The following is a 26,821-nucleotide window of genomic DNA, read 5'->3' on the forward strand; positions in this document are numbered from 1 at the left end:
CAGTGGGAAAACACTTCCCTTTCCATTCAGGGCTCCCAAAGCCACTGACTTATCCGAGTTTTCCTAGAATCAAAGGTTTCTACCTCACCAGCCTTATTCACCTCTGTTCCCCATCTCCTTCTCCCTGCACAAACTCTGCACAAACTGGCTTCTCCTTCAGCACTCCTCCATCTTGGCTGCTTCTTCTTTCCTCCACGTGGCCTTTCATTGTTCTCCTCTCTAATACTAATCTCAGGAACCGAGAGAGAGCAAGCTCCTGGTCTGCCCCACTTTATAGTGTAGAAATCAAAACCTTTAATCCAATATACAAACAAGGAAGTCTCTGATACAAAGTCACTTATCTGAGGCATAATGGGATTCCTCATGAGAGTGCACCACCCCACATCATGTAATCAGTCAAGGGTGTGGGGAAGGGCTTAGTCTTAAAACTAAGCCTTAGGCTATAACCACCCTGCCTGCTTACAGCCTGTCCCCCACACCCAATGCAAACTATAAGCGAGCAAACATATATATCATATTTACAAACTTATTTGACCAACACTCTGAATTAAACTTTCTAGTAATTTATAAGACACTGAAGTGCATTACGAAGAGCACTTATTGGATTTTTCACTCAGAGATAATTAATAAAAATGCTTGGTTGTTTGCAGAAGGCAGTAGTTTAGGTTTCATGTTGGCAAAAGTAAGTTCTAGAAGCTCTTTCCTTTCCTGTTTGCTGCTGGAAATTCCACTCCTTGGGTGCTTGTTTTGCTTTCTTTGTCCTAACTCTCCCTGCATCTGTGGTTTAATAGGTTTTCCTCCTGTCTAGAATGAAACTGAGCCAGGGCCACACTTAGTATCTATCTGCAGGCACGGCCAGTGCCTCTTCCCGCTGGCCGTGGGTCCTAGGGTTGCATCTACGTAAGTGTGTGTGTATACATGACATATCTGAGGCGGGAACCACCCGTATATGTTCTCCCAGGGTCAGAAGCAAAGCATTCCACTCCAAACCTGGTTGCGCCGCCCCCCCCCCCGGCAGCCCCGCCCGATTGCCTTTCCCTTCCTGTGCCCCCAGAGAGAATCCCTCGCTTGAATTTCTTAAACCATTTCATATGTGTCTTTATATTTTATGGTACAGATTTTTGTATTTGAAATGATACACAGTATTGTTTTGTATCTTTTTAAACCTTACAGAAATACAAATTGCCTTTTCTCTTATCATTAGATTTTTAAGACTTACGCGTGTTAAGACACGTATCTTCCCTTTATTTTCCTTGCCGTGTAGTGTCCTGTTGGGGCTCAGGGTGGGGGCACAATAGCCAGCGCCCCGTTGTACCATCTAGAACAGATGGAGAAATGGATGCGAGTGTGAGAGCATGGTGGTAAAAGCATTGGCTAGTTCTCTTGGAGGGGTGGGCTTGCTAGGATGCAGCCAGAATTCAGTAGGTTGACCCTTCCAACCACAGGTTGTATAGTTAGCTTGGGACTCCCACCCCCGCCCCCACCCTGGGCGACTGCTCCTGTGGCACTGCGGACAGGAGGCGGGGGTACCAACTAGATAGATAAGTCGTTTCTCCAGGAGTAACGAGTGCGATGGGGAGAGGCGGGGAATGTTACTCTGGAAGAGGTTCCTCTGCATGGAAATAAAAAGACGGAGGTGGGGGGGAGTTTTTTCCTGAATAGTTTTCTCCATTATGTAAATACCCTATGATTTATATGTTCATTCTCCTGTCCATGGATGGACTCCTTTGTTATTGCAAATGGGGCTGCAGTGACTATTCCTGCCCGCCACTGGGCGAGATCCTGCAGGGCACATACAGGAGGCGTGGCGTGCAGGGGCTAGCTCTGCGTGTCTGCAGCCTGACCTGCTTCCTAAGTGCTCTCTCACAGGCCCGCCAGTGCATTAGAATTCCTTTCCACCCTGTTCTCATCAACACTTGTTATTAAACTCTTTAGTTTTTGCCAATCTGCTGGGTGTGAAATGGCATCTTATTGTAATTTTAATTTCCTTGATTACTAGTAAAGTTCAGTACCACGTCTGCTAGCTGTTTGATTATTCATATTATTGGCCCACATTAAAATATTGAGTTATTTTTTTGTATTGATTTATAAGGGTTCTTTATACAGTCTGGATACTAAGCCTTTCTCACTTATGAGTGACAAAATATCTTTACCTGCTTGTAGCTTGTCTTTTCATTTTTTAAAATAAGATACCTTTGGATCTCTCTCTCTCTCTCTCTCTCTCTCTCTCACACACACACACACACACACACACACACACACACAATTTGGAAATATCATTTGGCACTATATCCCCCCGCCAAAGGTTTTAGAAGAAACTCTTAAAAAAGAAAGTATAGGACTTTTGACATGCCCCAAGTCTAAAATTACATAGAGAATGTATGAAGCATCACATGAGCATACTGATAGGGTCCTCTTATGGTTTTCTGCCTGTTGGAATGTTCAGATTATCTTTGAACAATTGCTAATCTTTCTTTCCTATATTATATTAGGCAGCTTGAACAATATTTCTGCAAGATTTACCTTGCTTTCCAAATTCCTTGACATTATAGAATTTAATGCTTAACGCTTGAATCCTAATGCTTAAATGATGAGCTTTTGCCTCAGTGTAGTCACATGAAAAGGCTCTACCTCTGATTTACCCCAAAATCAAATTTACCACTTGGAAACTCTCTTCTGTGTCATAAAACTTTCCTATTTTAAATAGTCCCATGGTAATTCTGTATCGATGCTCTGTTCCCTCAGAGCTTATGGACATTGTAATCATCAAAGGGTTCTCGAGTACTAAATTAAGTGTCATGCTGTTTACCTAAGGATACTGCATCATGATTTTGCCAGTTATTGATAAGAACAGTTTCTTACAGGGGCTTACAGGTTTCTTACATTGCTCCTTGAAGAGCAATTGGTACAATCTCTTATTTTACACATGCGAGGTTAAATGACCCACCCAAGGTCGCCCCCCCCCCCCCCCTTGGTGGGCACAGATCCAGTTTATGATCCGGGTCTCAGCCTTGTCACTGCGTATACCCCATTCCAGTGGTGTCTTAGTCCATTCGTAGCAGAAGGCCATAGGCTGGGCGCCTAAGCAACAGAAATGTATTTCCTACAGTTCTGGAGGATGGGAAGCCTACGTTGAGGGTGCCGACCGACCGATGCGGTGTCTGGGGAGGACCTGCTTCCTGGACACCGGCTCCTTGATGCATCCTCAGGGAGCAAGAGGCAAGGCAGCTCTCAGGGTCTCTTTGATAAGGGCACTAAGTAACTGCCAAAGGCTCCGCCTCCAAGTACCATCACATAGTAGGTTTCAATATATGAACTGGGCGGGAACACAGTCTATGGCAAATGGATTGTAGAATCATAGTCTTATTCTCTATTTTTATAACTTTATTTTTTACAGCTAGATATCTGATTGAGAGGTTTCGGTGCACTTGGCTTTCTGTTGCTGTTAGCTTTTTAGTTTCTTAGAATATACTGAAGGATCTATTTATCATACTTCCTTCAATTAGCTTTAAGAAAGTACTCTGTACTCTTTTCCTTCCTTATTCTTGACTGGTGTTTACATGTTAGTCTTTCCAATAGGTTGTATAAATAAGTTAAATGTTATGGTAAATTATTCCAAAATGGCATAATAACTGTTTGCATAAATTAGAACTATGCTGCAATAGTTTGAATCAGATTGGAACAACATGTAAATTCGTAAATACGTGTAGTTAATTTTTTAAATAGAATTTTTTTCATGCATGGGCATTGTTTATTTATGTAAGTCAATGTGTTTAACATTACAATGACTGCATTTAATCCAAGAATTAAAATGTTACCATTAACTCATAGACCCATGAATGAGCTCCTCCATTTTATTTTCCTTCTTTCCTACCTTATCCAGAATTAAGTGATTATTATTTTCCTGCTTTAAAAATACACACACACACACACAGATACATTCACATATGTACATATACATATGTGTATATATATATACACACATGCCTTTGTATTCCCCTAATGTATAATCTTCCTCATTTTAAAACTATACAAATGACTATCAAATGTAGGTAGTCTTTTGTGACTTACTTTTTTTCACTGAATAATATAATTCTAATATTTATCCTTGTTTTGTATATAATTATAATTCACTCATTTTAAATGTGTATATAGCATTCCATTTTCTGACATGACCATAATTTATTCTCCTGTTGATGGGCATTTATTTTTTTTCTCCCTATTCTGTTTGCTTTTGCTGTTGCTAAGAATCCTGTCTGAACAGTCCTGTGTCCTCACTCCTGGTGCCCCTGTGCAAGTGTTACTCTTAGATATGTATTTTAGGAGTAGAATTCTTGGGTTAGAATGTATGCAAATGTTTGCTTAGTGTCAAGATATTATAATGCCAAATGATATTTCCAAATCATATGTATTAAGTTGCACACCCAGTGACCTATGTTGGGCCAGCTCTGAACCTTGACTCCTGGCCTCTTCTCCCGTGAAACCACGAAACCAAAGCTCCAGCGTGGCTCTGGACCCACAACCTCATGGCAAAGGTGGCTTTGAGATGTCAACTCTCCACTAACCTCTTTGAGTTTGAACCACCCCAAGAATATGGCCTGGCCCCATTGTGTTTTTAACTCAATGCCTTTAAGATAATTTTGTTTTAGTGTCTCATCCAGCATTTTTGTTTTTTTCAGTGGGAGAATTGATCTGACAGTCCCAAAACAGAAACTCGCATGAATTATTAAATACTTTTGTCTCAAACTTTTCTTTCTAAAATCTCTTCTTTAGCTATCGATTTATTGGACAGACCATTGGATTTGTTAAGTGCTGGGGAAGACTAACCACTCATTTGTAGGAGATGTAGAAAATAGATAAAATTGGTGATGCATGTCTGAGGTTTAGTGATGCTGGCATTTTAGCTGTGCCGTATCTTCTACTGCTGTTTGAAGAATATGCACAACTATTTGAGCACTTACTGTTCTCTTGAATACATTTAGAAGGAATAAGCTAAATATTTATTTTCTTGTGGCATAAAGCATGTCATCAGGAAGTAGTGATATAACTTAATGAACATGCCACCGAATCTCAGCTTTTCAATTTCATACATTATTGATGAAAAGAAGCAATGCAAAGTCTTCTCTTTTCATCAAAGTGTTTTATCCAAAAATCACTTATCTTGAACTTGACTTCAAGATTTCTTAAAGTGCATCTTTATTTATACCTAGTATAAAATAACTATTTTATAGTTATTTATAATTTTCTCAGAGTGTGATGATGGGTCCCCAAGACCGCCACCAGGTTTGATGATTCCCTGCAAGGACTCAGCAGACAGTTGTCCTGACGGCTGTGATTTGTTAACAGGTTAAGGATACGGAGCAAAATTAGCAAAGGGGGAGTCACGTGGGGTGCAGTCCGAGGGACACCAGGTGCAAGCTTCCAAGGGACCGCTTTCTTCACTGTTCCCTCCAGTCAAGTCACACAGGACATGCTTAATCCCCCCACAGCAAGCTTGACAACACATGTGAAACGGTGCCAGGCAGGGGAGGTCATTAGAGACTCAGCACCCAGGGCTTTACTGTGCATGACCACGAAGGCAGTCTCTCCGCCTGGCATGCACCAGCATTCCAGACTCCCAGAAGGAAACAGGTGTGCCACATAAACCATATTGTCACACGGTCTTAGGCACCGCGATCCATTCTTATGAGTTAATGCTGGTGGGAAATTTCCGGAAATCCTAGATCCCTGGTGCCAGCCAAGGGCCATTCTTGTAAGTAGAATAGTAATCAGACCTGATAGGTAACTCTTTCCTGCACATGAAGTTGTGGTGAAAGTTTTTAAAGCACTTACTATTTGTCCAGCGCTGTTTTTCATTTATTTCTTCCTCACAACAGCCGTTTCACAAAGAACTGAGACACAGAGAGGTTAAGAAACTTGTCCAAGGCAGCAAAGCTAATAGTAAATCAGGATTCAAACTCAGTCTTCAGAGTCTATCATGTGGAAAACGCTTTATTGTTGTTCTTTTTCTTTTTTCATTTTGTCCTACCTCATGAATAAAGATGTTAGATGCATTTCCATAAAACTGTGATTAAAAGAAATGATTTTTATACAACCATGTCTAATATTTTCTAAGGTTGTTTCTGAGTGATTCATTTCCGTCTTTCTGCAGGAGGGCTGTCTGGTCTTGGACCACAGCCCACTGTTCCTCCTTTACCTCTTTTGGTCTCTTTGAGATGTAACAATTACAGTTGCAAACAGAGAAGGATACCACTGCACCACCGTTTACAAACAAAGGCAGCACAGCATTTTCTGTTATATTTCTTTCTTGTAGTTCTCATCAGTGTGTTAGCTGTGTTGTCTATGTCAGTCTCTTGGACAGTGATGTAGGAAATGGCCTCTAAATGCCCCTGGATGACCATCTGGGAATCGATGGTAACTACTGTAGTGGGTAGAGCTTGCCTCTATATTAGTGTACTTCATGTTTTTGTTTTTGTTTTCTGAAATGAAGCGATCAACTATTTATTATATCCATTCCCAAGAAAATACATTATAGCATTGGGAAAGGTTTATGTTAACACACATGCTGAAATACGATACAGATGTTTCATGTCTTACTCTAATATTATTTTACTGTTCATAGGCACCTGTTTTGATCCCTGCCTAAGCTTGCTTGCTTTATCCCATAACACCTGTTCCCAAGAATATATTTACAGTCTGTTGTCATTTTTAAATGGATGGTACATATGTTAGAGAAAGGTTGATTTTTTGCCAGTGTCAATCAATAAGTACCTTAAGGAGTCCTTGTTATTTTATTTTCAGTGTTATTTTATTTCAGTATAATACTGTAATACTGTTTTTAACTTAAGTACCGTGTAAGAAGTCATGCTATACAACTGAAGTGTGATACTTATTTAAATGTTCGTGGATAGGAAACAAGTTATTTTTAACTGTTTAAAAAGAATTGTAAAACTTTCAAATCACTGCCTGATGACAAATGCCCTTGCATTGCTATAGGCTTAGAAAGTATACGTCTCTTCCTTGATGCTTTTGAGGTCCCAAGCATCTAGCTGTAGATGTAGACATTTGCTTCCTTCTATTCTGGGTCTTTGCATTTGTGTGGTTCCCTGTTTAAACATTGCATCATTACACAGGCCTTTCCTATCCAAAGTGAGCTCATCCTGTCATCCCTCACCCGACAGTAAATCTCTACTGCCCGGATTTATGTCATTCCTGGCACTTACCGGGCTCTGAGATGGTCTTTGGTCTTTGTTTGCATTTGTCTGTTTTTCGCACTTGACTCTAAAGCTCCATGACAGCAGCGATGTTGTCTCTTCTGTCTTGATTACCTGTGGACGTTCAGGTCATCAGCACAAAGCACATGGTCGTTTAGTTCTTTTCGACTGAACTAATAATTTACAAAAGACTGTCAGAAAAATTATTTACGTTTAGATACAGTGTTTGATTTTTATCGCTTGAAATGTATTAGATTTTCTTTGGATTTCTTGAAGAGAGCATCTCATTTGAAAGATAATTCTCCATTTTATTTATCCAGTTGCCTGTGAATGGACATTTTAAGTTGTTTTCAGTTTTCTATACCTTTCTGTTTGTATGTATGTGCAAGAATTTCTCAAGGGCAGTGCTTTGCTACCGTTTTGGCCTTATTGCACCCACGCAGTACGGTGAGATCATTGACATAGCACGGGTAGGTAGTCAGCCGTGCTGCTATTGGCTGACAGCAAACTGCCCGCCTGCCTTCCCTCCCAGGAGACTTTGGGGCTCACTGTCTTGCCAATCCTGTCAACCACCTGTGGCAGAGTTTTGATAAGCTGTGTCCTAGGGCAGCAGTCTTTGTATTTCCCTAAAAGGATTTTTTAAAACTATGTACTTCCTCGCAGTTTCAGATTGATAGCTAAACCTTTTCCAAGTAAGCTTAAATGGTTGCACAGCATATAATTTCCAGTGTATTGTAAATATTGACATTTAAAAATAAAACTGTTATATCACACTTAAATGTATCCAGTGGAATCTAAATACCATAGTGATTTGATACTCATCATTTTTCTTTCAGAAAATGTGTGAACAAGCATTTAAAGTGATGTGAACATATTCTTCAACAATTTGAAATTTTGTGTCCTTACTTTTTGAGCTCATATTTCTTTTTCCTTCCCTCACTACATTTTATCCCTAACATAATATTTTTTTTCGTCTTTTTTGGCTTGCACTGGCAGTATTGTAAAATCAGGCTTATTAATCTATAATTGACATATTGTAGAATTCTCTTCTAAACAGGTGTACAGTTACGTGACTATAAATAGTGTCTGATCAGCACCACTATCAACATATAAAATATTTCTGTTCCTTTTGATTCCCTCCATCTACTCTAGTCTCTGGCACCACTGATCTTATTTCTGCCTGATATTATTGCCTTTTCCAGAATGTCATGGAAATGGAATCATACAGTTTGTAAGCTTTGGTATCTGGCTTCTTTCAACTCACATCATAATGTTTGAAATTCATCTGTGTTGTTGCATGTATCCGTGGTTAGTTTCTTTTAATTGCTGAGTTGTATTCTATTGTATGGATGTACCAGAGTTTGTTTATCCATTCACCAGCCGATGGACATTTGGTTTTTTTTCCAGTTTGGGGCAATTATGAATAATGCTGCTATAAACTTTTGTGTTAAGGTTTTGTTTTTGTTTTTTTCATTTTTATTTTATTTTTATTCAGTGAGAGGCGGGGAGGCAGAGACAGACTCCTGCATGTCCCTGACAAAGATCCACCTGGGAAGCCCACTAGGCAGCAATGCTCTGATCATTTGGGGCATTGCTCTGTTGCTCAGCAATCAAACTCTTATTAGTGCCTGAGGTGGAGGCCATGGAGCCATTCTCAGTGCCCAGGGCCAACTCTCTCCAATTGAGCTATGGCTGCAGGAGGGGAAGAGAGAGAGAAAGAGAGAAGCAAGGGGGAAGGGGTGGAGACACAGATAGGTGCTTCTCCTATGTGCCCTGACTGGGAATCAAACCTGGGACACCCACATGCCAGACTGGCACTCTGTCACTGAGCCAACCAGCCAGGGCTTGTGTGAAGGTTTTTGTTTGGATATTTGTCTTCATCTCTTTTGGGTTAGTAAGTGCAGTTTCTGGGTCACATGGTAGGCATAAGTTTCAATTTTTATAAGAAACTGGCAACATTTATTTTTGAAGTGGCTGTACCATTTTGCATTGTTTCTAACAAAGTGGAAGACTGCTACTCATTTTCGCTGGCACTTGGTATTTTTAATATTTTTGTTTTTAGCCATTTCTAATAGGTATATAGTGGTACCTCATTGTGCTTTTGATTTGTATTTACCTAATAATTGACTGAAATAATTGTTTCTTATCCTTATTTGCCATCTATATTTATTATAATGAAGTATATGTTCAAATCTTTGGCAAATATACACATTTTTTTTTCTTTTTTTTTTTAAAGTACTGAGTTGTAAGAATTTTATACATTCCAGGTACGGGTTCCAATCTGTAACTTTTATTTTCATTTTCTTAACATTTTTCTTTTAGAAACAAGTTTTTTATTTTGATGAAGTCTAACATCATTGATTTTTAATGATTCATTTTGGGGGGGTCTTATTTTAGAAATCTTTGCCTAATGCCAATGTGATAGTGAATTTGGTTAGACCTTGGTACCCAGCTTTTGATCAAACACTGGTCTAGATGTTACTATGAAGATATTTTAAACCTGTGATTGACATTTAAATTAGTAGACTTTGAGTAAATCAGATTACACTGCATAATGTGGGCAGGCCTCATCTAATCAGCTAAAGGCCATAAGACTGAGGAAGAAGGAATTTTGCTTTTAGACCACCTCTGAACTTGAGAGACTGTAACATCTTTTCTGGACTTTGTTATTTGATAGCTAATAGTGTAAGTACTAGAACTTCGTAATTTCTTCAATGTATTCTTTCTTTTCTTTTCTTTTCTTTTTTTTTTTTTTTGTATTTTTCTTAAGTGAGAAGCGGAGAGGCAGAGTGACAGACTCCCACATGTGCCCAGGGATCCACCCAGCAGGCCCACTAGGGGGCGATGCTCTGCCCATCTGGGGCATTGCTCCTTTGCAACTGGAGCCATTTTAGTGCCTGAGGCAGAGGCCATGGAGCATTCCTCAGTGCCTGGAACAACTTGCTCCAGTGGAGCCTTGGCTGTGGGAGGGGAAAAGAGAGATAGGGAGAGGGGGAGGGGTGGAGAAGCAGATGGTCACTTCTCCTGTGTGCCCTGGCCAGAAATCGAACCTGGAACATCCATACTGTGGGCCGATGCTCTACCACTGAGCCAACTGGACAGGGCTCTTCAACATTTTCTTGACTGTTCTTAATTATTGCATTTCCTTATATTTATTTATTTAGTGAATGAGAGAAAGAGTGAGAGAGAGGGAGGGAGGGACAGACAGGGACAGACAGACGGGAAGGTAGAGAGATGAGAAGCATCAATTCATAGTTGCGGCATCTTAGTTGTTCATTGATTGCTTTCTCAAATGTGCCTTGACCCACGGGGTGGGGCGGGAGGGCTCCAGCCAAGTCAGCGACCTTCAGGCTAAAGCCACCAACCGTGGGGTCATGTCTATAATCCCATGCTGAAGCCAGTGATTCCATACTCAAGCTGGTGATCCCATGCTCAAGCTGGTGATCCCATGCTCAAGCTAGTGACCTCAGGGTTTTGAACCTGCGTCTTCAGAGTCCCAGGCTGATGCTCTGTCCACTGAGCCACCACCTGGTAGGCACATTTTCTTCTAAATTTTTTACTTTACGTTCTTAACAACTATGTCCTACCACTGTATAAGTAATAATAGTTTTTATTTTAATGAAATAGCCAAGATTACCAGGCTAACTGCAAAGTCTATTCTCTTCACTAAACTACCTGCCTCTCAGTGAAACAGCCATAGAGTTTATAGACATAGCCAGCACATTTTTTTATTTTCTTTTAAGTAATATTTATTTTTTCCATTTTATTATTTAGTTTCCATTGTTATTTCTCAACTTAATTCTGAGCCATCTCCCAAAGAAAAGAAAAATGAAAGTAGATTCTCAGTTTAGGATCAATTTAAAATATGCTAAGAACCTTTGAGTATGAGATCAATTTATTTGACCCCTTCCTCTGGCAATGCAGTATTCAGGACAAAGGGGTCAGACAATAAATATGAAAAAAGTGTTACATGCAAAATGTAGAATAAGTGGAAACTATAGGTTATTCACAGGCCAGATGTGAAAAGAGAATACTGATACTAACTTGCACCTGTGCATATGGCTGACATTTCTGATAAACAAACCCCCGTGTTGTAATAGGGAAAGAATCATCACTCCTCTCTTTTTATAGTTAGAAAAAGGAAGACCGTATAAGGTTATGGCCAGAGTGAGTCAAGCTAAATATCAGGTAATCCTGAATAATAAACCAGTCCACACTCTACTTAGAAATCATTGTCTACAAGAATAATAACAGAAGCAAGAGCCTTGAGACCAGCATTAAAGATGAGCCTAGAAACTTTATTTGGTAAAGTATGCTCCTTGTGTTGTTCAAAAATATTTGTTTAGACATGTATATAAAATAAAATTATGGTATATGTTTGTTAAGTAATTAGGTATTGATTTGTTTTGTTGTTGCTGTTTTATTGTGGGAGTTGTTTTTTTTTGGGGGGGGGCGGTATCTTACCATAGCTAAATAAATGCCTTGGAGCTTATTGAATAACAGAACAAATTTCAGTAAGTGGTATGGTTTGATAGAATTATACCAGAGTTAATATCATCATCACTAAAGTAAACAAGTGAGACGGGGAAGAGAGCAGTAGCACGTGATGTGGCGCGCGGAGAAACCGACGTCGGGGCATCAGAAGCAATAAAAGGAGAGTAATGGGAAGTGACCTAAGTGTTATCGAAGAAGAGGTATCTTTTTGATGTCTTTAAATACAAATTAAATAAGTAAGACAAAGAGAGTAGATGAAAAAGAAAAATAGCCCTATGTTATAATAGTCTGTCCGCCAGAGGTTAACAAAAACAACGGGGAATAGAAAAAAAATGGGGCCAGATATTGAATACGAGAGCTATTGAGTAAGGGTCAAAGGGCAGGAAGAAGGGAGACCGCGTTTTGACATACGGAATGGTCAAAAGAAAGCAGGAAGTACAGTTTAGGTCAATTCAAGTGAGGTAAAGGAAGTGAGGAGAATTATACCACGTAGATGATGTTCAAAGGTAATAATTTACATCCTAATGTTATGCACATCACTTAACAGCAGCAGTTTTGTTTTTAAAAAAAAGAATGAAAAAAAAGTAAGTACAAAACCAGTTAGAGGAAGAACGATTATGTCTGATAAACAATTGGGTTCAAGGTGAAAATGAGAAAAGCCAAGATGAAAAGTGAAGTTAGACCTCAAAGAAGGTTCAGATAAATATTCACATTTGTTAATTGTCTCTTAGGTCAATTAAAAAAAATCGGTTAGATACTGAATTGTAATAAGCATTATAAAGCTGCCCAAAGTAGACATATTGATTGCTGGCAAAAATGTGCTTCATAATAGTTTCTATAAAGCATTGAAAATGGATCTAGATTTTTATATTTTAAGAAAACACTTTAATTCAGCATGACGAAAACCTGTGAAAATGATTATTTTTAAAATATGGCCTAAGAAAACATTTGGCAATGATTCCCATCTTTCATTTTCTTATTTTGGATATAGCTTGTTGTTTTGTACATATCTGAACCTCATTTAAAATATTTGGACAGTCGGTAGCACCCAACGTGTTTGTAAAGTTCAGAAGCACCTTTATGTAAATAATAGCTTCTAAAGGTCAGTAGACACATTTAAAAATAAGCAAATAAATCGATTCATCTCATACCCAGCAGTTAAGATAGAACACATTCCTAATATATGAATTTAGACTTGACCTTGTAAACACTGAAACCAATAGAAACCCCAAATACCACAGTTACCACAGGGTTCATCTGCTGAGAGAGTCCTGTCTTAAATATTTCAGAACCATCCTGTATGTTAGTGCGTCCGAACCGCAAGCTAGAATTTTCTTCCCTCTTTTGAAATAGTAGCGTCTCCAAGGCTTTTCCCACACCCATGTAGTAAATTGGAATGAATGCAGACACTTAATTATAAATGTAGAAACAATTGAACAAGAAATGAGAATAATCAGGCTGTTTTTATTGAGTTTGGGGCCTGGATGTCACTACTCATGATAGAGCATAACAGTGTCTTTCTGCCAACTAGACATCTTGCTGCTCACTGTTATGGGAGTAGTGGATTAAAGCTCTCCAAATAGTTACTCAGGGTCGTGATATATGAAGGGTCACCTTTGAGCCACTCTGTCCTCGAGGTGGCACTCAGAATCTTTGTGTTGTTACACGAGTGATGTCCATAGGGGTCTATCTTCAGCAGCCCTAGAATGAACCCATCGCCAAAGCCGTGTAGTCTTCGTATTTGAAGCAGCAGATGAAGATGAGGACAAGGGCCACACGTTTTCTGGAGTAGAACACTCCACTGTTAAGTCTGAGACACCACTGATTCTCGGGCACCACTGGGATTAGTTCCACCAACGAAAGAAAAAATTCTGCCCGTTAAACCGTGACACAATGAGAAGACACCAACGGCTGTAGGATGCATCACAGCGTTAGAGATCCTAAAACCTGGGAATGGTGTCCTGAGAATCAGTGAATTAAGCTAACGTGCCACTTAAGTTCAATCAGACATGTCATAGTTACGTGGTTCTGAATTGTTTTTAAATTTCATAGATTAAATGCTATCCTCATCCAGTTTCTTTTATTCTGCCTTTTAACACCCTCCTTGGCTTCCTTATCTTATTTCCCTGGGTGTAACCTTGGCATCTTGCAAGCTCTCTGACCACTCAGTTACTTGTCCCTCCCTGACTTATCCTAGTCTCATGAAAGGGAACAGACATCAGGTATGGATACTACTGGGCACATTCTTGCCTTGTAAGCAGGACCTGGGCGTCAGGACACGCAGACCTCAACATAGGAATTTAGAAGAACACAGTTCAGCCCTCATCATTACCTACTAGTTGACTGTGTGCTTTCCTAATTTGTTTTTCTACCTCCAGCATCATGTCCACTCTGATATATCCTCCTTATTACCATCTGACAGATTATTCTGATGTCAAATACGAACACGCTACTCTCCTGCTTAAAATTCTTTAATGGCCGCCAGTTACGTTGAGTCTAATGTCCACATTGCTTCAAATGCTCTTTCAGGATCTAGTAGCTTCAGCCACCTTCCTACTCATAGGTATTTGAAGTTCCCTCACGGTTTTAGACCTGCACCTCCGTGCCTTGGCACATGCAGCATTTTGTATCTGGAATTTTCTTAACTCGACTCCCTTTGTCTCTCCACCTCTAAGTCATGGAAGACTCAGTGGAGGAACCACATTTGACAGGAAGTCTCACCTCCGTGACCAGGAGCAAATATGGCAAATAGCGATGAGACACACTGAGGGAAATTGTTAACATATGAAAAAACGTCTCTTTCATATGGATGCAATAAAAAAAGATGTGTTAAATGTAAATTGCGCTAGGTGTTAGAGACTTTTCTCATTTTGCAGAGCCCCTGAAGCTTTCTTCAAGGACAGATGATGAAATTTACATCTTTTTCTCATCATTTACGGAGCCTTCAGCTCCAGGCGGGTGCAGCTCATTGTACTTAATCCTAGGGTCTTTCTAAATTGGGGGCCCGGTCCAAAGGCTTACGGTGAAGTCCAGGGCGCTCCCGCTCAGCAACCTCTGTTCCTTAGCCCTGAATTCATGATAATAAAGCAGCTTTTCTTCAGAAAAAAAAACGAGTACAAATTGCAAAAAAATGCAGTACAGGCCCTGGCCGGTTGGCTCAGCGGTAGAGCGTCGGCCTGGCATGAGGGGGACCCGGGTTCGATTCCCGGCCAGGGCACATAGGAGAAGCGCCCATTTGCTTCTCCACCCTCCCCCCTCCTTCCTCTCTGTCTCTCTCTTTCCCTCCCGCAGCCAAGGCTCCATTGGAGCAAGGATGGCCCGGGTGCTGGGGATGGCTCCTTGGCCTCTGCCCCAGGCGCTAGAGTGGCTCTGGTCACGGCAGAGCAACGCCCCGGAGGGGCAGAGCATCGCCCCCTGGTGGGCAGAGCGTCGCCCCTGGTGGGCGTGCCGGGTGGATCCGGTCGGGCGCATGCGGGAGTCTGACTGTCTCTCCCCGTTTCCAGCTTCAGAAAAATACAAAAAAAAAAAAATGCGATACAAATTGTGAAATGTCCGTACATTAGTAGTGACGTGGGAAATCTGGTGGAGTCAGAGGGAAAAGGTGTAAATTGCAAGTTAATAGAAAGGGGAGGTCAGCCCGTTAGTAATGCAAGGGATGTGATGGACTCAACGGAAAGATACAAATTACAGGGTGACATGAAGAGGCCAGTAATGAGTACTGACAGTTTGGGAGGAGAAGGTGCAGACTGCAGGATGGTGTAATGGAGGGGCTCCCTAGCCAGAGGCTTGCTGATGGTACAGACGCCGGCTAGAACTTCAGCCTTTTCATGGTTCTATCTTAGAGAAGATCTTTATGTATCTTAGAATTACTCATAAACTTCCAAACTAACATTGCAGAGAAAAATTATTGTTTTTGTCTAATAGAGGGAAAAACTGAGTCAGGAAAATTCCTCCAAAACTCCAAGGTGTCCGAGCCTGGAGATCTCGTATGTGTCAACCCTAATGAACACACACCTTCCCCCCCCCCCCTGCGTACCCCCATACGCACTCCTCCGAGGGCCTCTGTCAGTGGGAATGTCGTTTCCAGGCTCAAGCTAGGATTAAAAACAGTCACACGATAAAAATGTGATGGAAACTTTGAAGGAGAGCAGGTGATGGGAGAGTGTGGGGACTCCGTGGACCTCTCTTGTTTCTGCACATCTGTGAGGGGGGCTCCGACTGCCCTTTCTTCCAGAATAGCTTTTCAAGGATGTTTGTGGGAACAGCCTTAGAAGGCAGAGTTTGTGTCTCTTTCTTGAACAAAGGGCAGGCAGGCTTACCAACTATTTTAAAGAGTCCACGCTCCCTAAACTGTGACACAACCCTCCGGTGTGGTGTGCGGGCACCTACCTGGGCCCGTCTGCATCGCCTCATAGAATGGAGGGGGGGGGGTAGGGGGAATTGACACAGATGTGCCCACCTCATGCCTCATGCCGCTTGCTGTGCCATGAGTCATGAAGTCCTTCGTCTGTGACCCAGTAGTCCTGGGTCCTCTGCCAGATCCAGGAGACGGTGGCAGGCTACCTTGGTAGCTTGGGAGGAGGCTGAATTCTTAGATTCTTCTCAGTTCTTAACAGTCTTAACAGTGAGGGTGGCTTCTGCCGGTGACCTGGCTTTCTGGAAGAAGGATGAGGAAATCACGGTCCCTAACAGGATTTGAAGGAAGTCCATGGGAATGAGTAGTGACTGTATTGGCCAAATTATATGTTTGGTCAACCAGGCAATAAGGGTCCTCTGCTTCGTTAGTTGTTAATGAAGGGGACTCGGGGAGGCGGTGGCAGTCGATGCACAGATAGTTCCCAGACAGCGTCTGGGTCGTTCGTTGCAACGCTCCTCCGGGCAAGAGGACTTCCTCACCAACATGGTTCCAGCCTCCAGTCTGCTCTGTTGTAATGACTAATACAAAGGTTCACATTGGGTGAGCAGAAAGTTGTCACCCCGTGTCAGACAACAGCTACGTAGACAGACACCTATACTGAGTGAGAATGAAGGAACCTCGTGACTGCTGTGGGTGAAAACCAGGAGAATCCCTGGAACCCTGGCTGGTTTCCTTGAAGGAGGAGGGCAGGACAGGCACCCCCTGCCTGCTGGGGAAGAGCGTCCTCTGCTGAGCTCAGCCCCGCCCACACTCCACAGTACAATTTAGACCCATTTGGAAATAAGGTCTCAACATGTTTGCAGTGTTTAGCCAAACTTAGTATACCTTTAAAGGTCCATATTGGGAAAACAGTTATTTTGAAGAGCAAGGCAATGAATGATAAATTCAAAACTGAGGGGAGCGATTACTTCTGAAAGGCTGAGATCAGGAAAGGAACGGGCAGGTGGCAACAATAATATTGGTCCTTTTCTCGTTCTTAAGTTGGGGGCGGGTTCATAAGTCTTGGTTTTATTATCATGCTTCATAATGTAGCTATTTGCTACATATATTCATTCTTTTGTATGTATCAACTATTAAATAATAGATTTTTACGAACAGCTTCGGGAAATTAGTTTATAATTAGAATTATTGAATTGCTGTGAATTGCAGAAGATCTGTTAGATTCCTCTGTGGATTTTATAGTAGACTAGAGGATAATGTCTTTCCTTAAAAACCCTTCAATATCCAATAGGAAAATGGTGTGTCTACAGACCTTTGTGCAAGAAATCCTGGAGATAGATGTTCAGGGTCCAACCTCTCTTCGTAGATAGGAATTTTGTTACAATGTAAGTGCTCTTACATTTGCCTAAGCTAAGATTAATTAAACTTATTTTAGCTTGATGTCTAATTGGAGATACAGTTTATTTTCTTTATTCCTAGAAACAGACTTGAACACTTCCGATATTTATAATGCTGAGGGTACGTTACCCAAGCATTTGAGAAGTTTAGGGAAATACTATATGTTCTCTACTAACTTCACTGTCCAGGAATAATGGGAAGCCCACCTTATTTCCTTTTCTAATTATATCTTCTATCTAAAGAGAGAACTATGGCCCTAGCCAGGTAGCTCAGTTGGTTAGAGCATTGGCCCAACACACCAAAGTTGCAGGTTTGATCCCCGGTCAGGGCACTTAGAAGAAACAACCAATGAGTGCATGAATGAGTAGAACAGCAAGTTGATGACTCTCCCTCTCTAAAATCAATACATAAAAAAATAGAAATAGAAATGTTCTTCAAGCCTTTCTCAGGTGGCAAAACTCTGAGGACAATTTGTGCTTCTTGTGTCTCTCGAGAATGACAGCGCGACCTAAAAAATGATGCCTCTGGGAGGCCTCCCGCGCTTATCACGCGTGAGGGGACAGAACACGCCTGGGTCCAGCTGGCCTGAGAGTCAGCACACTGGATCATTGGTGAGGTCACCCTTAGGTTGCTGTCACCTACTAGCTAAATTATTTTCATCGCCTACCGGAAACCAAACACTTTTAATGCTTTGTTTCATTTACTCTCTCTTTTTCTTTAAAGAGTTTATTTATTCATTTTGCGGGGGGTGGGGGGGGGTGGGTTGGGTGGGGGAAGAGCAAGAAGCATCAACTCCTATGTGTACCTTGATGACGTCGACGCTTTATCCACTGCGCCACCACGGGTCAGGCCTCCTTCACTCTTCACAGCAACCTCAGGGTGGCTGTTGTCACCCCTACTTTGTGTTGGGGCTCAGAGAGAGGCGAGGTGACTTCTCGTGTTCTCCTAGGCAGAACGCAAACTCATTGCTGCAGATTCTAAAACTCACGCTTTCAGCAACAGAACCTCATTTTAGTGCATTCTAATAACATCACATGAGTACATGGAAATTTTTTTTTTTTTTCATGTCTTGGAAGTCAGAATTCCACACAGTTATAGCCATCAGAAGTCATGTCGTAAGGACAAGTGTGACCTGCAGGAGGCGGACTGCAGTGGGGATTGCTAAGACCCTGTTACCACTCCTGTTAGTTCCCATACATTTTCTTCTCACCAAAACTGTATGGTCGGTATCGGGTAGTTAATATTTTTGGAAGAGCGGGATTTAACATTCCTAACGTGTGAGGAAGCGGAAAAGGGAACAGGCATATTAGAGATACTTTTATTTAGCGGAACATGGTGACATTTCTTTGACAGGCTGGTGTGAGACCGGCTGTGCACACACGTGCTTCTTTAGGAAAAGCGGCAAGTTTGAAGAGCGTTCCGGTCTCTGGCATTCTAGGGAACGGGGTGAATCCTGACTTATAATTGGTCCCTATGAGGGAAGTCAATTACTTAGCGTGGCTTGGGCTTCAAAGGCAGAGTTTGAAGTGTCTCTATCCTTAGTTTGCAAATGTCTCTTTATTCAGCTACAGAAAAAAATAATAAACAAATAAATACTTGACTCTTGACTCACAGAGCACTTAAAACAAGGAACTTACAGTATACAGATAGCAGGAGGGAGCCTCCCCCAGGAGCGCCTCCCTACGAGGGCGGCTTGAAGGCAAGTCCTCGGTGCTCAGGAAACCCCAGAAGGAAAACCACCAGTTGCAATGTTTTCTGGAGAGCGTTTTACAGAAGACAGTTCCTGACTTAACTCTGTGGAGTACTTCTAGCTTGATGTATACTTATACAGGCCTTAATTTTGTGGGGCTTGATACAAATTCAAAATCTCATTTCTGAAGTGGGAATATTTCATGTCATAAACTCTTCCCGAAGACCGTGCAATCCCACGTGCAATAAGAGTTGAAATCGAATGCCCGCTTCGAAACCCAGGCCACTCCAACTTACAAACTGCACGAAGGTTTTGGAAACCTTTCTTTTCGCTCTGTCCCTCTGGGTTTCTTCTCTCGGGCCAGGTGTTTTGAGTCCGTGTTCAGCTTGCACACACACAGTTGATCTGCCGGTTAAATAGGTGTTTATTGCATGATCATCATGGGCTTAGTTCACAGTTTTCCCCTTTGGAAGAAACAATGAAAGTACAGTTGCCAGCCAAGAGTGGGTTGGTTTCCAGAGTTGAATCTGAAACCTGGAATTTCTAGTGAGACTTAAGGAGGGAAAACCTGTGGGTGTGGGAGGCTGGAGGGGGCGGAGAGAGACACAGCTGTGTCCCCCAGGTGTTGCAGGCCACGTTAGGGGCTTAGAAACTCAGAGGTGCAGGGTCTGGCTTTAAGAATTTAAAGAGAGCCTGACTGGTGGTAACACAGTGGTAAAACATCCACCCAGAACGCTGAGGTCACCCAGTTCGAAACCCCAAGGGTGCCGACTCTGAGCACTGGCTCGTCAGCACGGGGTCTCTGGCTCGAATGGGGAATTATCCACATGATCCCAAAAGCTCGCCACTTTAAGCCCAAAGGTTGCTGGCATGAAAAGCCCAAGGTCGCTGGCTTGAGCAAGGGGACACTGGCACAGCCCCGGTCAAGGCAGGTACAAGCAGCTCAGTGCACAACATCTAGGAGTTGATGCTTCTCACCCTCTCTCCCCTTTCCTATCTCTCTCACTCTCTCTAAAATTAAAAAGCAAAAGAGGAATTTAAAGTGAAAGAGAGATAGATTATACTGTGGCCCTCACTGTATGTGTAATTGGCATTTGGAGGAAAGAAATCTCTTGGTGAGGGCTGCTCATATCTGAAGAGGCATGGAGGGGGGGGGGATGTTGTGCCTTCGATGTATAATTTGAGGGGTGCCCTGCTTGAAAATATCCTTTCAATCACCCCTGACACAGTGTCTGAAATCCTGTAATTGAGGAATTCATCTCTTTTAAAACCCAGATTCCCTAACAACCAAGGCTTAGGCAAAATTGTGGCATAAATAACGTTTTAAAAATTTATGCAACCCCCCCAGCCCTCTTTATATATATATATTTATATATATATATAAATATATAAATTTTTTTTTTTTTTTTTTTTTTCTGAAGTGAAAAGTGGGAAGGCAGAGAGACAGACTCCTGCATGCGCCCGACCAGGATCCACCCTGCATGCCCACCAGGGGACGGTGCTCTGTCCATCTGGGACGTTGCTCCTTTGCAATCGGAGCCATTCTAGCACCTGAGGTGGAGGCCATGGAGCCATCCTCAGCACCCGGGCCAACTTTGCTCCAATGGAGCCTTGGCTGTGGGAGGGGAAGAGAGAGACAGAGAGGAAGGAGAGGGGGAAGGGTGGAGAAGCAGATGGGCGCTTCTCCTGTGTGCCCTGGCCAGGAATCGAATCCGGGACTTCCACATGCTAGGCTGACGCTCTACTGCTGAGCCAACTGGCTAGGGCCCCAGCTGTTTTTTTCTAAATTGCCTTTTCCCTTTTATGTGGTGTCTTTTCTCCCTACTGTTACTCTAGGCTTAATCTCTAAATCAACACCTGATTTCAAGACTGTCCAATATGACTTACAAGAACTTTATGATGCAGTTTGAATCAGGCCTGTAGGATGTAATATGTGGCTGATTGTAACTCAGATGCTCTAAGTGATAAAGGAGATTAGTTGGCTCTCACAGCTGAACCCTGGAGATATGAGGTCAGTTTCGGAGTTACTCCTCAGAGCTGGGGCTCGGGCCCTGCACCCCTCTCCTTTACCCTTACCCCCTGTGTCCCCTGCGATCTCGGCCTGACGCCCGTTATAGTTGCGACAGCTGTCAGCCCCGCACCCACAGCCTCATGGTGGGTGCAGGGTCTTGCCTTGGGCTTCTCTCTGAGGTCATGGGACAACCCGGAACTACTAACTAGAGCCAGGAGTGTCTGCTAATCCAAGAACACACAGTCACTGCTGGCAAGGGGGTGGCGTCCTGCTGGTTGGCAGAACACTCCCCCAGGAGCGGTGGGCGTGAGAGGGCGCCTCTCCCGAATCAGAGGATCCTGGCTGCTGACAATGGGAGCAGACTTAGTGGGTTCTAGGGAACCATCCGACAGTGCTGGCAGCATAGGGGTATTTATATGTTAAGCCTATGCCTATTGGAGACTGTTAAACAGAAGGGGACGGAATTGTTTTTACAGTGGACAGGGGGGCCAGCTAAGAGTCTCTGAAACTTGTGTTCCCCACACCAGCCTTCCCCCTCCTGACATACCCAGTCACTCACCTGCTGGTGTGGCTCAGATTATCCACAGGTCTTTGTCTCTGACACTCCTGAGGCCTAGGCATTTGAACCTGGGCATCTGTGAAGTTTAAATAGGCTAAGTATGTGGGTATGGTGGGTGGAATTCAAAAAAGGTGATGCTTTTTGTTTAGGACAATTATACATTATTTAAATTATTTATTTTATTTTATTTTATTTTATTTTTATTAAATGAGAGGCAGGGAGGCAGACAGACAGACTCCCACATGTGCCCCGACCAGGATCCACCTGGCAAGCCCCTCAGGGCGATACTCTGCTCATTTGGAGCCACTGCTCCATTGCTCAGCAACCAAGCTATTTTAGTGCCTGAGGCGAGGCCAGGGAGCATTCCTCAGGGCCAACTTTCTCAAAACTTTCAAGTCATGACTGCGGGAAGGGAAGAAAATAAGAGAGAGAGAGAGAGAGAGAAGGGGAAGGGGTGGAGAAGCAGATGGTCATTTCTCCTGTATGCCCTAACTGGGAATTGAACCCGGGACTTCCACACACTGGGCTGACACTCTACTGCTGAGCCAACCAGCCAGGGCCTATTTGTAATTTAAAAAATTTAAACAGGATTCCTGATTGGATGTATTAGCATCACTTCATAAACTGGAGTTTGGCAGAAGGGGAAGGAGATAAAAATAAAGGTTATTGGTTAATGAATGTTTTGAGGATCTTTTGCTCTCTATATATCTTATCTAAGCTTAAAGCAATTTTACAATTCAGAATAAATTAATCTTCATCTTTTCCAGTGGGCATGGTTTTATTTCTTACAATTTTTACCCGTGTCTGCATGGTTTTATTTCTTACAATTTTTACCCGTGTCTATAATACAAGGCTACATTGAATTCCTCTTGCCAAGTAAAGGAAACTATATAGCATTTAAGTTTTGTTGTTGTTCTTTTTGCATTTTTCTGAAGTGAGAAGCAGGGGAGACAGAGAGACAGACTCCCTCATGTGCCCGACTGGGATCCACCCGGAATGCCCACCAGGGGGCGATGCTCTGGCCATATAGGGCATTGCTCTTTTACAACCCGAGCCATTCTAGCACCTGAGGTGGAGGCTATGGAGCCATCCTCAGCGCCTGGGCCAACTTTGTTCCAAAAGAGCCTTGGCTGTGGGAGGGGAAGAGAGAGAGAGAGAAGTGAGAGGGGGAAGGGTGGAGAAGCAAATGGGTGCTTCTCCTGTATGCCCTGGCCGGGATTCGAATCCGGGACTTCCACATGCTATGCGGACGCTCTGCCGCTGAACCAGCCAGCCAGGGCTATAGCAGTTAAGTTTTTTAACCTTTTTTTCCCAGCCAACTATATTTTGTGAATATTCACATAAATATGAAAACTAAAATTAATATATGTTCTCATCAACACACATTTATCATGTAGGGGGTGCTTTTCAGTTGCTAGAGAAATAGAAGGCACTCTTCCTGTCCTCAGGGAACAGCATGTGATCCACTTGGGAATAGAGGCAAAAACATGGAAAATAAAGAGCAGGTCATTCACGGCTAGTTCCACCGGGTGAGATGGAACAAGGAGTTCAGGAAAGGGAACAATTGCTGGGGTGGGGGGGGGGGGACAGCGAGGTTGAAGAGGCGAGGAGGGGAGACCGGTGCAGGCCACCAGGCTGGTCTGCTTCTGCAGTTACATTTCATTCTGTTTCCCCTGCAGTTATTGTTAGAGCATCTTGTTTAATTTCAAGATTGTCTCCGTTATATATTTCCTGCGGAATCGTTAGGATTTGGTCATATGGATCACTTCCCACTATTTGTGTTTTTTCAGCATTTCTGTAATGATTTCCTGGTACTCTTTTCAGAATTGTTTTATGATGATATAATAATGATGAAGAAAGAATTGCCAAAAGCAAACTGGAAAAAATAAAACTATCAACAGTTATTTCTCATGAAGTAAATGGAAGGACAGTTTATGTGTCGTTGCTAAAAACTGTTCCATCTACACGGTCGCTATTTTGCAGCATGTTACAGTGTTTGGGACTGTCACTCACTGTTGTCTAGGCCTGACACGTTTAGACGTGAACATTTCAGACAACTGCATCTGTGATCAACTTGTCAGAGTGCTTTGCTGGCTTTATGAACATTGAGTTGTTGGGTTCTTCTTCTTTTTAATACATTTAAAAAGGAGTGGCCCTGGTCAGGTAGGTCCGTTGGTTAGAGTGTTCCCCGACATGCCGAGGTGGTGGTCTCAGTCCCAAGTCAGGGCAAATACAAAATCAACCAGTGTATGCTCAGATAAGTGGAACAGTGAATTGATGTTTCTCTCTTTGTCTCTATCTCTATCCTTTCCTCTCTTTCTAAAATCAGTAAACATACATAGCCTGACTGGTGATGGCGCAGTGGGTGGAGTGTCCACCTGGGATGCCAGGGTCTCTGGCTCAAAGCCTGAAGTCACCAGTTTAAGCCCAGGATCACTGGCTCAATCCCAAGGTCACCGCCTGGAGCCCAGGGTTGGAGGCTTGAGCACAGCGTCTCCAACTTGACCCTGAGGTTACTGGCTTGAGCCCAAGGTCACCGTTTAGATCACCGGTCAAGGCACATATGAGAGGTAATCAGTTCACAACTATGGGGAACAAGTTGATGCTTCTCTCTCTTTCCCTCCCCCTTCTTTAAAAAAAATGATTTAGTTTATAAAAGATAAATATAAGTAAATAAATAAATTTAGGGGTAAACCTATGAGCTCCTGTTTTGGCTGTGAATTCCTTTTGGAATCCAGAGATTCATTGATCCCTTCGGCAATGGATCTCTGGAGCTTTGAACAGTGCTCAGTAAATGCTTAGTGAAGGAATGAAAAAACGTTCCACATGTGATTAGAAAGAAATAATGCAGAGGAAGTGAGATACCAAGACACGTGTGTGACTTTAATTTTCACATGTGATTTTGAACAATCTTGTTATAGCAACTTGCTACCAGTTTTACCTTGCCAGGAGCTAACCTTGATGTGAAAGCCGTAAGATTTATAAGCCTAGCAAAGAACTCCTGAACGTCAGTATTTTCTAAGACAGACCTGTTATCTGTGACATATTAACACGTTTGATGATGTGGATGCTCAGATTTGAAAGGAGCTTTGGCTTCCTCTTCTGCATCGAGATCTTTGCAGCACAACTTGTGTATTGTAGATTCCGTGCGTGTATTTCAGACGAGTCAACACAACGAAAATTTGATTGTGATTACCGGCTTTTCACAGCCTTCCTTCATTTTCTCTGCAGGCGGCTTCCTGTCACAATTCATTTCCCATTTGGGAAATATCTCTCTGACCCCCAACGTTTTGGACACAAGTCATCCTTCACATATTTGAGTCTACCCATTGTCATCAATCCTTCACTCCTCAAATGCCAAAAGGCCCCGTTATATTCGGAGTGATAAGATCTTTCTAAAACATCAAAGGAGACAGCAAGGATATTTCAAGATTCTGTTCCAGTGATAGTGCCAGTTTTTTTTTTTAAACAAAATGATTTTAGTATGTATGCATCTCTGATTTTAAAATTAAAGTATAATTATTAAAAAAATTAAAGTATAACTATTACAGTTGAAGGAAGATGTGCTTTCTATTTTCCCTCAATCTTTATATGATTAAAATTAAGCTTTGGCAGAACTGTGGTATAATTAAGTTCAATTTAGCAAACATTTATGGAGACCCCCTTATTGGCCTCTCATTGCTGGGCACTCTACAAGAACTGCCCTTTCGCCCCAGAGAGTGAGTGTGGGAGTGTGACCGAAATGTGACAGGAAGTTGAAATTCACTGTGGAAGGGGGTTTGTTGCAAAGGCATCGTGTGAGAAGGACTTTCTCACTGGATCTTGGAGAAAGTATTAGATTTGACTTGCAAAGGGGAAAGTCATTCCAGGCGAGGGGCACAGAGGCTGGGGTCAGGAGGGCATGCGCTGATTCTTGGACGAGCAGACGACTTGATGAGGAAGGCTTCCGGCTACAGGATGTACCACAGAGTGAAGAGGCTGGTCCACAGGTAGCATTGTAACTGATGAGGGCTGAATCATTGAGGTCCTGTTTGGAGGGTAAAGAACACGATGTGTGAAGAGATGGGCAAATCTTGTACGTGTTACACAGAAAGAAGCTGATTGCTTCAGAAGCTGATTGGCTACTAGGAAGCAGGGCAAAGAGAACTGTCAAGGTAGCCCCGAGGGCTGGGGAGCTGGGTGGACAGGAGCATCATGGTGCCGTGTCAGCATGAACGGAGGATCAGAGAGAGGAGTGGACCAGGCAGACAGGCGGAGCCCCAAGCGGATGCCCCTGGTTAGGAGGGACCCGAGAAAGAATAGTCAGAGGAAAGCCAGGAACCTACGGTTTCATAGACGCAAAGGGCAGACAGTGTTTCAAGACAGGCTAAAGCGAGAAGTCAAGAAATCAGAGGACAAAATGTTATGCTTTGGACAGGACAAAATGGCCTTTGAGAACTTCAGCAAAGTTGTGGAAGTAGACGCCAGGTGACAAAGACTCTGATAAGGGAGAGGCGTTTGTACTCTCGGTGAAATCGTTATACTAGATCCTTCAGGTATTTCCGGTAATACATACCTTTGAAGGAAACCCACTTCCTAACTGACTAGTGTTATGTAGCAAAATGCTGGTGTATTATTAATACCTGTAGATTTAAAATGTACCTATTTCTACATTGTAACCCAAAAACATTATTTTTACAAGCCAGTTGGAAATAACATCTTTATTTACTTTGATTCCACTCTTTCAAAATTTCTCTTATCCCTTTCTGAGATTTATTTCTAGGTCATTGATTCAGATTCCAAAACTAGTGTTTTCTGTAAGCTTATTTTCGGCCTACTAGAGTTTAAATTCAAACATTTTTCTGACAGTAACAACTGAAATAGCTTCAAAGACATTTTTTTTTTTTACATCTAACCTTGCTTTTTCTTTGTTGATTGTATCTTTCTAAAAATGGCCCAGATTGATAGCTCCTGAGATAGTATGCCTATGGTAACAACACTAAAATTGTGTTGTGCTTTTTAGAATTGAGAAATATACTTTGACCTTCTGGTTCTTGAAGACACCCTTTTTATTTCTCTATTTTTGAGAAAGAGAAGCATCAGCTCGTTCCTCTTCAGT

The 26,821-nt window shown here is 42.4% G+C and overlaps 1 protein-coding gene across 6 annotated transcripts in view; it reads left to right on the forward strand.

The window, feature by feature from the left end:
• EFCAB11 (EF-hand calcium binding domain 11) overlaps positions 1-26,821 on the forward strand; it is a 136,384-nt gene that overhangs the window by 50,566 nt on the left and 58,997 nt on the right. The window contains exon 6 of one of the 6 annotated variants that reach the window (XM_066388264.1): positions 24,955-25,167. The exons of the other annotated variants lie outside the window; for them this stretch is intronic. Within the exon in view, the coding sequence (XP_066244361.1) occupies positions 24,955-25,108 (154 nt within the window). The 3' untranslated portion in view covers positions 25,109-25,167. Of the gene's footprint in view, positions 1-24,954; positions 25,168-26,821 lie in introns of those variants that run through there. 6 annotated transcript variants of the gene reach the window in all.

This window comes from Saccopteryx leptura, chromosome 6 (assembly GCF_036850995.1).
Source record: "Saccopteryx leptura isolate mSacLep1 chromosome 6, mSacLep1_pri_phased_curated, whole genome shotgun sequence".
Taxonomy (NCBI): Eukaryota; Metazoa; Chordata; class Mammalia; order Chiroptera; family Emballonuridae; genus Saccopteryx; species Saccopteryx leptura.